This window comes from Camarhynchus parvulus, chromosome 9 (genome assembly GCF_901933205.1).
Source record: "Camarhynchus parvulus chromosome 9, STF_HiC, whole genome shotgun sequence".
Lineage (NCBI taxonomy): Eukaryota > Metazoa > Chordata > Aves > Passeriformes > Thraupidae > Camarhynchus > Camarhynchus parvulus.
The window spans coordinates 19,054,513-19,066,625 of record NC_044579.1 but is presented as its reverse complement, the minus strand read 5'-3'; the positions used below and the strand labels follow the sequence as shown (position 1 = coordinate 19,066,625).

The following is a 12,113-nucleotide window of genomic DNA, read 5'->3' as shown; positions in this document are numbered from 1 at the left end:
TTTACTATTCACATATAATCTCTCCCCTGCTTAGATGGTGCTGTGTACTTTTTCTCCTACCTGCAGGTTGGGCATGTGTGTGTCTATGCACATAGATATACAAATGCATATACATGCAATACATGCAATATCCACATGCATATACAAATTCTCCACCTCCCAAGACAATTTCTTTGTATCTAAATTCCAAAGGTTTCTTAATACAAACACGTAATTTTTTTTTGTATTTAATCTGCACGAGACTAGTGTCAGCATCTCTTTTGAAATAGATAAAATGTATCAAAGTTAATTCCACATACACACAGAGTCATCAAATATCAAAGCAGTTGCTCATTCCTTTCTATTTGGCTTCTGCAAATATCAATAACTCTAAGTCAACTATACTACATAAAGTATATTGTATGTTCTGTACCACAGTAAAACCAGAAAATAGACTCCAGATGTTTCCTCAATTCCTGCCAAAAACAAAATTTGAAAAAGTGCTGAAAACCAAACAAAGTTGGAAGCTCTGTTGTAGGAAAAAAAGGCATAAGGGATCCATAGCTTTGTTACAAGTAAATTTGTTCTGTCTTCACCTACTAGATAAGAAGGGTCAATCCTGAATAAGTGTAAACACAGAAACTATGAAGAACAAAAATTCTCATTTCCTTCCTGTGTATTACTTCTTTAAAACTAAATCTCATATTTTCCACAGGTTTGAGACAGAAAATTTTCAACAACTTTCACTCATTTGCAATATTTGATTTCTGTGAGACTTAAAAGAAGCTTAGGTTTTTCGATAAAGTAATATTTTGAATGGGACTTAGGACCCAATTTTCCTAATTTGTACTTTTCTCTTGTTAGTCAGCATCAAAACAAACTAACTGATACTGCCTAAGTCCTGCGTTGTTGAAATGCAGAGTAAAGGAGGTTTGCTTAAATAATCCATGAGAGCAGGAGTGACTGCTGGCTTTGGACTGCAGGGGCTGAAGAGTATTTTGGGCCCATTGTTTCTCCTTTGCATTTCAAAACCAAGAGCTGCAGCACAGCAGCTTACAAAAACCACACGACACTCTCAAAACCAATCCTCTGAGCTGGGTCTTGAGGTGAAACTCACCTGGCCCCACACATCCTGTAAAGGCCTCTGAACTGATCAAAACATAAGAGGGTAAGAAACATTTCTAGAGGCAACTAGGACAATCTAATTTATTTTACAATAAATAAAAATTTGCCTTCAGGATGTGCAAATATTTTCCCTCAGACTCAGTGGAAGTCTAGGCAAATAGTTTTTCCTTCACCTGCTGTCCTGATGGGGACAGCAGGAATGCAAGTTCCAGTGCAAAGCACTCCAAACTGCTTATGTGAGCAGGTATTCTTGACAAAACAAGTGAACAAAAAAGGCCTGGATTTATCATTATTTTCATACACTTTTTGCCCATATAAAGCTTGCTACAGGACATACTTTAATGAACTGCTTAATATCAATATGTATTTTTAACTTCAGAGTAATGAACAAAAGAATGGAAAATTTTAAACACATGACCCTGCCAGGTCTCTTGTTCTTCAGCAGGATACATGACAGCCCTAAATCAGAACCCACTCAGTCCTGTACTTTATCCTACACAGTCTGTTGGACCAATGCAGTCATGAGAAAATACTACTGTTTACAAAAGTATAGCTTAGACTGGACTCCAGTCAGGATACACTGAATTGTAAGGAGGAACACAAGTAGACATTTTACCTGCATAGCACTCTTTCCCAGCTTAACCACCTCGAACAAGGTGACAGGGTCCCCTTCTCCATTCTGCTGCGGGTGGCCGTTGGCTCTCCCACGACTCGCTCCCCGAGCTCCAGCGTCGGGACGCCCCTTGTCCGCTGGGGACTTCCGGGGTTTCTTCGTGGCAGACTGGGCAAAGAAAACCAGCAGAGGGAAAGTTTATTATAGCTACATCTGAAATCACCCAGTGTTTCTTTTTACACCCACCTTATCTTTATAATCCATAAACACTACGTGGCTACACCCTCACACACATTGATACAAAGAAAGATCACAGGATGAGCCAGGCTGGAAGGCATCTCCAGAGGTCTCCAGCCTGACCTCCTGCTCCAAGCAGGGTCAGCTAGGAAAATAAACCAGGTTGCTCAGGACTTTATCCAGTCAGGTACATATAATTTTATTTATCAGTAGTTGTTGAGGGACTATTTAAAAGCCACTGCCATGCCAAGGGTAGCAGTGGTCACCCCAAGTCAGTGGTGAAGTCCCAGTGCTGGAGCACCTATTGATGTCAGACCCTGTATGAGTCTTACACAGACATTGAGAATAACTGGTGATCTTAACTAATGATCTTTCTAAGACAGTAAGTTATTAAAAATACATTTGCCAGATTAACATTCATTTTCTGTATTTTCATTTTCATACAACTTTTATAAGAAACTGTGTACACAGTCAGCTCTTTAACTCAAATCACCAAATTGGTACAGCCAGATTTAGCAGATCACCATAACAGCCTCTTGCTTCAAAATTTTGTGAGTTATAACATTTTCTCTTTGAGACTAAATTACTTAATGTAATTTTTTCTCTCTGTTCTTCAAGGTTTTAATCAGGTGGTATAGACACCACCTGTCAAGACTCACCTACTGAACAGTTTGCTCTGAATTTAAGTCACTTGTGAAACAGACAGAAAAAAAATCTGGGGAAAATAACATCAGATTTCTTACTTCCATATTCTATTCTTTCTCCCTACTGTGAGGCAAACAAAAGCAAAATCTGCTGTTTTCCACAGAACAATGAAGCTATTGTGAGGAATTATGTTAAAGAAAACAACACACAAGCAACTCAAAGACTAAATTTTGGACAATATCCTCACGGCACCGTTTACCCAAGTATATTGTCAGCTGAGTTTCTAGTAATGCTTTTAGTAAAGAACACAAAGTCAATATTTTCAGTTGCATATTGCAGTGCAGACACATTGAGAATTTTACTGCAGGAGAAAGGGATCTAATTTCTGGCAGAGAGCCTGTAGAAGAGAGCCCTGCAAGTCCAGCTTTCCCCATGCTTTAAAAGGGATCACTGCTTTAAAAGAGGTGGGGCCAGAGGGCTGAAGCAAAGGGCAAGGTAGAGTGCAACTGCCTCTTGCAAATATTCAATTAGGGACTTGCATAGAAGTGCAAGCTGGAAAGCTTAAAATAATGGTACAATCTCTGTGAAGTTTTTTGGATAATATTTGCACTTAGGATCAAGAGTATCTCCCTCAATGAATTTTTAAATATGTGCAAAGCTGCTTGTAACAGTAAGACTATTATCAACATATGAAACGTTTAAGTTCTACCGAGCTTGAAAGAGACATGTGATCACTATTTATTAAAATGGGAAAGAATTAGAAGTAAATTGACCCTTTTGAGAGATATAATCCATACACTTATTCCATCTGGGAGACAGTAAACACTTTACCTAGCTACAAGGATTGCTAAATGAAAGCTTGAATGCAAACTGATGCCCTCCACAGAAACTGATGCAAGCCCTCTCTACACTCAGTTTTTCTCAACATGTAATTGAAAGAGAGGCATTAAATGCTGCAAGAATAAAGGGAAAAGAAGTAAGAGATGGATGCAAAATGCACATATCCAAAGCTACCTTGTTAATGAAAGCAATGAGAAAAGCCACATGTTTGAGTACCTGAGCATGAGTACTACAGACACAGGCTCCAAATCTGTAATCCCTAGGCACGTAAATGCCCAGTTTAAATTCCCTTTGTCAGGTATCCTGGGAAAAGGAAGGTGCTCTGACCAAGGCTCCCAGTCTGAACTGGAAGGGTGAGATCACCACCGAGCCCTCAGAAGAGGTACTGAAATTACTGACACATGTACTTCTGACAAACTACTGGGTAAAGCCAGGTTCTTCAGATCCAAGTAAATACCTCAATATCCTGGCCCTGAATTAGCACCAGATATATTACTGAGTCTACTTGAACAAAATTTCTGTCTGGTGTAGATCTTCTTTTAACAATGAGAACATCTCTCAGAGTGGAGAAAAATCTTGCATCTAACAAAAGCCATTGTGTATCCAAGCTGGGGTAGCAAAATCCAGATGCAGGATCTGTATTGAATCCTGCCTCTAGAGACAAAACTAGTAGACAAGATGATCTACTCAAGACTGAAGAAAAACCAAAATGTGAACTTTGAACTAGGCAAGGTTTAACATCGTCTTCATGTGGAAAAGCACTAGTGAAAGGGCATCCACTCCTCAGAACTTCCACCCAGCAGGCATCTGGCAGGAAGCCCAAGTTCAATCTCACTCCAGAGTGTGAAGATAAAACAAAGTCATATATAGGTCCTCCAGCAACTGCCTTGTGCTCTGAAGTTTTGCAAGCACAAAGCACATGGCAGTCCCTTAGTCATTAACACACAATATTACAATGCAGTTGTCAAACATTATTTGCACATAATGTCTCTGAATTTACAGCAAGAAACTTCACAGGCCATGTTGACAGGCTTGAGCTTCCTACGGGTTCCTGCCTCTGAGCACAAAGTTCAGTAGGAAATCCTACTTCAAAGGGACCAATCAGCCACTGGAACAATCTCCCCAGGGAATTTGGAGATTCCTCAACATTGGACACTTCAGATTCAGCTGGACAGGCTGCTAGGGCATCTTTTCTAGATTGTGTTTTTGCCAGACAAGGTTGAACCAAATGATCTGTGAGGTCCCTTCCAACCTGGTATTCTATGATTGTATTCCAGGATGGAGACATCCCCCACCACCACCACCAGAGCAAGTGAAGGAAAAGGCAGGACCAGGACTGGTACATCTGCAGAAACACAGAGAAGACTCACTCATGATACACAGCATCTGTGGCATATCTCCAAAGGCAGCGTGCTCTTGGAAGTGTGGAAGTGGAGTTGCAAAAGCTACAAATCTAAAAATTATGTTTGGCTTTGAGAATGCCAGGCACAGGTAACTGTGCATCCCAGGAAAGAGACACATGCACTCACAGGAAAGGGTGATCCTTCTGCAAAACACAAAGAAACCTTTTCTCTAACAGCATGAAGAGCTTCCACACAGAAACAGCCCTGCTCAAGAATGAGTGTGGCCCAGGTAAACCTGTCAGACTGACAGCTGTAAAATGAGATGTTTCATAAGATCAGAGCGAATTTGCAGCAGGTCTGCTCCCATGAATCCAACAAATGCTCATCAAGACACAGGAAAAACAGAACCTCTGAGTCCTAACAAGAGCAAAAATTGTGATTATTGCACACCATTTTACAGCTTTGAACCAGAAAGTTCCCCCTGAAGTGGGTGAATTAGGACTGCCAAAGGGAGGGATAAAGCAGCATGACACAGTAAAAATGCTTGAGGCTTTTTAATCATACACCACAAAAAGTACTGCCTGGAGCTGAGAGGCTGCAGCAGTTGCATTTGTGATTTCACTCCAAAACCCAGGATAGCTAGGCTGGTGTGCTGTCAAAATGGACTGAGGTGCCAAATGAAAACAGAAATTACTGATGACTTTTCAAATGTGTGACAACAAAAGCTGAGGGTTCATATACACCAGCATTAGGAAATTCAGAAGTTCCAGAATATGCCACAGAAGCAACAACCAAAAATGGCCATATTGACTGTCACATACCTCACCTGTTGCTTTAAGACTTAAATGAATGCAAACAGGAAACAAAATACTCACCTTGACTGCAATTAAACTACAATGACAGCAGTTCAGGATTTTGCAACAATTTAGCTACACAATACTTTTCCTTTCATGTCTTTAAAATTACTGTGAAGAACACAGTGACCCACATTTGTAAAATCAAGTAGTACAGTGAAAATTGATTCACACACTACCAAAAAAAAAGTAAAAGTGGCTTGACATTTCCCATTAACTTTCCCCATGCTGATGTGATGCTCTTCATGAAGAAATAAAGGCAGTGAAAGTCTTAAGGTCAGTAACTCCTCCTAACACACCACCTGAAAACAATCACCTGTATGTGCATTCACACTGAGTCATTTAGAGGAATGAATACCCCACTTCCCTGGGAAGGTAGGAGAAACTTTTTAACCTCCACTTGAGTAAGACTGACAAACTTGTCTCTCCAAGGCACCAGCCCCTCAAGAAGCCCTGTGTTATAAGCTTGTGTTAAGTGGAAGAATGGTAATGCCTGAGGTCTTCATGAGTTAATCCAGATTAAAAAACCACTATGACACATTTCATACCATCTTCATGGTTATCTCGGGAGAAGGTTCTTGGATTCCCACAGTCCTGTGGACTGTTTTGGTTGTAGAAACCAACAAGGTGCTCCCTGTGAAAAGTTTCATCCTACAAATAAAGACAGGTGCAGGTCCCCTAACACCCAGTGCACCCAGAGCTGCTTCAGCTGCAGCACTTGCAGTTTAGGACAAAAAAAGTAGAGGTAGTGTTGGGAGTGGTGGTGCAATTTTTCACCCTGATTTAAAAATCTATCAAGAGCTCTCAAAGTCATCTTAAAGAATCAAGAGAGTATGCTGTAAATGCTTGAATAATTTCAATTCTTCTAGCTGAGGCATTTACTTCCAAAAAAAGAATATTTCCACAGAAAAATGAAGAATAGAATAGATTGTAGAAAATACAAGAACCATCCAATCAAAAGCTTAAAAGGAAAACATCTAATGCTACAGGTAACAGGATAGAAAAGTCTTCACAAAGATGCTATAGATGCACTGCATTTCTACTGAACAACAGACTCCCTTCAGTTGTAAGGGACAGACCTAAATCATCAGGCAGGCAAGCTGAAACAGGACACTGATGTAAATCACACCAACCACAAACCTCCACTGTATGAAAAGAAATTCTTCTAAGAGGATTCCTCCCTGTTATTAATCAGGACACGTATGACTTGGAACTAGAAGCAAAACTCAATCCCCTGCTGTATCTAACATCTATACTGCAAGATTAAATAAGGCCAGGAATCTGCTGCAAAGTTAAAATTCCCCATATGAATGCAAAGATAAGGCATTGTGGTCTGTCTCCTCCATACCAAAAACTACAAAAGGACCTGAAAGCAAAATTGTACAGGCTTTGCTTGGCACAAAAGCATCAGAAGTGCCTTATTTCATCTTGCTTTAAGTGGAGAAAGATACATTGTGGCTCTGCGTATGGGATGAGAGAGAAACCAGCAGAGATCCCCAAATTGCCACCTCTGGAACAGACAAACTGACTTTTCTCCCTGTCCTCTGAATTAGAGATTAAATCTGTCTACTCCTGCTTCAAATCTGAAACACAGCCAGGGATCTCTCTCACTGCCTCAACCTCCAGCAGCTGAGGTTTAAACCAAGCTATTCTGAGCTCCTGGGAAGGTGAGGCCAGGTAGTTTAAAATAAAGCATGCCAACAATGCTGAACAGAATGTTGATCCAAAAGAGGAGACAAAAAAGTATGGGTAAATAACTGATCAGAGTCTGAGCTCACTGATGTGAATGCCACACTGCATCATGAGCCCTTGGGCTTTCAAATCCCCTGTGCAGAACAGGAGAGCACATCCATACCCACGTATTTCAATAATGCAGCAGACAGAGAGGGAAGTATCACTCAGGAACTTCAAGGAGAGTACTCTTAGAAGTCACTCCTTAAACAGAATTTATTAAATTCTATTCCCAGAATTCATTAAGTACATACCCAGACAATGTCCTCACATACAGCATCACAAACAGGTGTACCACAATACCCCACTGGCTGGACAGGCTCAGCTCTTGGCTAGGCACTCCATGGGCATCTCTACCAGACTCAGTGCTTAGAAGAGCACGTGGTCAACAGGCAGCCCCAGCCACTGGAGCAGGACATGGTGCAGGCCCTGCTCAACTCACAGCGAGGGCCAGGGAGTTCAGGAGTCAGGTTAGATTCTGAGAGCTATTCTGCAAGACCAATGCACATCATCTACTTGTAAATTGACTGTCTAGCTTACTCTGTCAAGTATTCATTAGAACAGTGTATAGAAGTGAGGGGGCTACTTGAAATGCAGTGTTTTAGAATGGAATGACTTGGATTGAAAGGAGAGCTTAAAGATTAACAAGTTCCAAGTGTTTTAGAAAGTGAAGGTACCCCCAAAGCATTACCGTTCTCTATGAACTGAACAGCTATTTACTACAAAAGGCAGTCTTTCAAATGAGCACCATCTTCTTACAAAGGTCTCAAATCTGCAGAGATTGTCCTTCTTTGGAAAACAATCTGGAAAGTCCTCCTCTAGTAGTGTATCTTTCTGATAAAAGGTCAAGTCCATTCTGTGACACTCAGCAGAAACCTGCTTAAAATACATACATATATTTAATGGAATATATTCTATGCAGCTCTGTAATAGGATCATGCAGCACAAAGTAAAGTCCCTTTCCAAGAGGTCAGTCTGTTTATGGCAGATGTGCCACTCTAGCTGTGATGGCCTAAGGACATAAGCAAATCAGCATTTGCAGGAAGAGATTAAATCTTATTAGATCATCATTTTTAAGTTAGAAAAAAATCCCAGGCACAGAAATCAGAAGAGCCTTTGGGCTACCATTCTTCGGATCTATAACAGAAATTAAAATCATCTAAACTAAATCTAATCTAAGTTAAAAAAACATTTCTGAACTTAACTAAACCTTTTAATTTGTTTCACATCTGACAGTACAGGTAGGTGGTACCTGTGAAGGAAACAAAAACCACGGTAGTGAAGAGTTGGGGGGGAAAATGTCAGAGCTGCACCTCCTGTAAGAACCAGGCAACTCGCCTGAGGGAAGTGATGGGCTGGCAACATGGTTTGATAAAGCAATACAATTATCAAGTCCCTGGCTTTGAACATCAAATAATGCTGGTAAATTCAATTGCCTAGATTAGCCTTTTCAAGGTTTTTGCATCTATCTTCTAGTCATTAGAACGGCTTTTTGCTTTTGGGTCTTTTTTTTTTTAAGAAGAACGAAGGGAGAAATTTATCATGAAGTAAAATGGAATAGGCACCTAGGAGAGGCTGTGCAGTCTCCAGCCTTGGTAGTTTTCAAAATCCAACTGGAAAAGCCATGAGCAGTGTGGTCTGATCCCGAAGCTGACCCACTCTGACTAGGAGGCTGCAATGAGATCTGCTGAGTCCCATTCCATAAACAACCATAAGGGTTTTCCTCTCTGAAACTCTTCCAGTCCTAATTATGCTTTCCTGAGATTTTGGGGTGGAAGTCAAAAGGGAAAGAGAAAGAACTGAGCAAATTCTTCCAAATTTTGACAAACTACAGTTTTATAAAGGACAATGTATTTGTTTCATCCTCTATTTTCTTCCTCCAAGTTTTAAGACTGGATTTGGGGTTTCTTGACTCCTCTTAAGCATTAAGATAAAGCTTCCACAGAATTCCCCCTGATAACCCTCAAGTCTTGCTCCTTAGCAGCAGCAGTCAGCTCACAGCCCATCACTTTGTGACTGAAGCAATGCTTCCTCTGCATGTTCATCACTTGACAATCACATCTAATGAGCCTGGAGTTGTTCTAAGCAAAATGAACAATTCCTCCCCTAGAAACCTGATAGCAGGACCAGCAGAGTGCTTCAGCAAATGTTCCCACAGGAGCTACTAATAAAATCAAGCAGAGGAATGAGAAATGCTTTTTGTAACATTCACCTTTCCCTTCCAGTGAGTATGTGCTCTCCCTGGTGTTGCTATAACTTGAATTCGTATATTGTGACAACATTCTGGGTTAGCAATCAGGTTGCACCAGCCTGCTTTTTTTTTATTAGAGTTACAAAACCCCATAGATTTGCTAATTAAATATTTATAAGATAATTTTTCATTTTATCCTTTAGTTATAAGCTGTGTAAACAGATAAGCTGTTCTCTTTAAGCACTTCTGTAAGTCTTGCTCTGAAGGAGCTTCATGTTCATGAGCAAATCTATTGATCTGATGAAGAACATATGCGTCATAGGAAAGTGTTTGAAAGCTTTCAAAAAGGAAGAAAGCGTGCCCAGAAAAGACCAGATTTAAAACGTTGGCACCTTGAATAAGTCCAGAGACTGTGATGCAAATTGAAAACCAACAGGAAAGAGGAATTTGCTCCAGCTTGGCAGGCATGCCTGAGAATAACACATGGATCTGTCCATTCTTACATTCTCACCAAGCCCATGGTTTGAGACAAGCCTGAGGATCAAAGCCCTAAGGGTTAAAAAATAAAAAATCATCCCCATCTACTAGTGCTATATAGATATATGGCACATTCATGTTGTGAGTTTATTCACAAAGCAACACTAAGAGGTGAATCAAACTCATTAACAACAAACACACAAGTTCCCACCAAGTCTTACTCCACACTGGGTACTTCAAGTGATACAGCCAAGGGAACTACACTGATCATCTTCAAGAACCAAGATGAAGGACAACGTGACACACAGAATTTTCCCATTATTTTCCAATAAATTGTCTATTTTATAAAATAGATGAAAATAAAAGAGAAAGCCTCCCTAATACCCCAGGTAATAGAGAACTATTTCTCTATGTTCCTGCTGATAGGCCAGCAGAGACAAAGACAACCATATCACCTCTGCACTATGCCAGGGGATACGTTGAAGCTTCCAGTCTACAAACAGAATGCAGTGTATGTCAGCCACGTGACTTAAAGTTGTTAGTAGATTTTCTCAGTAATCTAGTAAATATCATGCTGCAATTCTTCCACTCACATTAAGAGATTATCAGTAATAAAAGGATGGCTCAAACGTAATTTGTCACTTGAAGTCCATTACACTTTCAAGAAGACAGTGGTTGTACTTACTGAGGCTATTCTCATATCTGGAAGAATGTTGTAATGACAATAATAACAAAACTGTATTGTTCATTAAAACAGCTAAAGAAAAATAATAGCTATTATGACATCATTTTTATGTCCTTTTTTAAAGACTTCAATCATTGTTTGCACATCAATTTGATAAATATTTCATACTACAAGTCTTCATAAAGTCTGACATAGGACTCATTAAAAGCCTATTTATGTGACCACAAGATGATCAGATGAAAAAGAGTCTACAGTCAATTATAAATAGATGCATAACTAAACAAAAATAAATTAAATAGATGCATAACAAAACCAAAATAAATTAGACATACTGGAGGCCTGCCAGGACGGCCCCTTTTTCTTTTTCCTTTGACTTCTGCTTCTTCAAGCTCACTGCCAGCATCTGAATGTGCAGTAGTTTCATTTGTAGAATCCCTAGGGGGGGAAAAACATTACATAAATTAAAATAATCTGAAATCAGCTAGTAGTCTGTAACTGACCAGTTAAATACTTAGTCCTGAGCCAGAAAACAAATAAACAACAAAAAAAGTGAGCATTAAAAGGCTTTCCCCATTTATTCTGCAAACCAAGGAAACGAGCACTGTTAGCCCTGGCAAAAGGCCTTCCATTTTCATCAGCTGCAATGCCATTTTATTGACTGGAATTCTTTAAATTAATTTTATTTGAAAACACGTTACACTTCAAAACTGGCTATATTAACCAGCACATGCTCAATTCATCAATCCCACAATGTATTCACTACCAAGAACTTCCTTTTACTCTTTGTAGCTGCTTCTGAGCTGTTCTCAAGGCCCCAAGAGCAATGTGGAGTCCAATCCAGCTGTGTCATCATCAGCAGTGTTACACAAGGTTCCACACAGCTCTCAGTCAGACCCCAAGACAAGGGGCTTCGGCAGCTATTAATAAAGAGGATTCATGCTGACTGTGAGGCCCAAACCCAAAACCTCCCTTTGATCTGAAGACATTTATAATTTTTGCAATTAGAAAAATATTTTCACTTGTACAATGGAAAAGCTTTGACATTCCTGTTAGCAGAAAAGCTCAAACAAAAATTTGTCATTTGTTGCCATTTCAGATTTAAGATCATAATAAGAAAAAAAATCTCCCCTAATGTTCACCACCCCTGCCAGCCAGAGGCACAGGTACTTCTCTGCCTTCTAAACACACATGGCTGCTTGAGCAAACTCAGATTGTAATTGATCTTTTGAAGCATTAGACCTTGCCCAAGAGCAGCTCACATGCAAAATCATACCTGGGTTTTATTTCTACTGTGCAAGACCACCAGTGCACCAGATCTCTACAAATTTTCATTTACAACTAAAAATGTCCTAGATTAATCAAGGATGGGTCAAGTGTAGTTATAATCATAGAC

At 39.9% G+C, this 12,113-nt stretch overlaps 1 protein-coding gene across 2 annotated transcripts in view; it reads right to left on the bottom strand.

Moving 5' to 3' along the window:
- STAG1 (stromal antigen 1) overlaps window positions 1-12,113 on the bottom strand; it is a 154,151-nt gene that overhangs the window by 97,012 nt on the left and 45,026 nt on the right. Inside the window, exons 3-4 of one of the 2 annotated variants that reach the window (XM_030954533.1) lie at window positions 11,053-11,155; window positions 1,721-1,900 (exon numbers count right to left, since the gene is read on the bottom strand). In XM_030954533.1, coding sequence (XP_030810393.1) covers window positions 1,721-1,900; window positions 11,053-11,155 — 283 coding nt within the window. The remainder of the gene's footprint in view (window positions 1-1,720; window positions 1,901-11,052; window positions 11,156-12,113) is intronic. The other variant, XM_030954534.1, reaches the window with a different exon arrangement.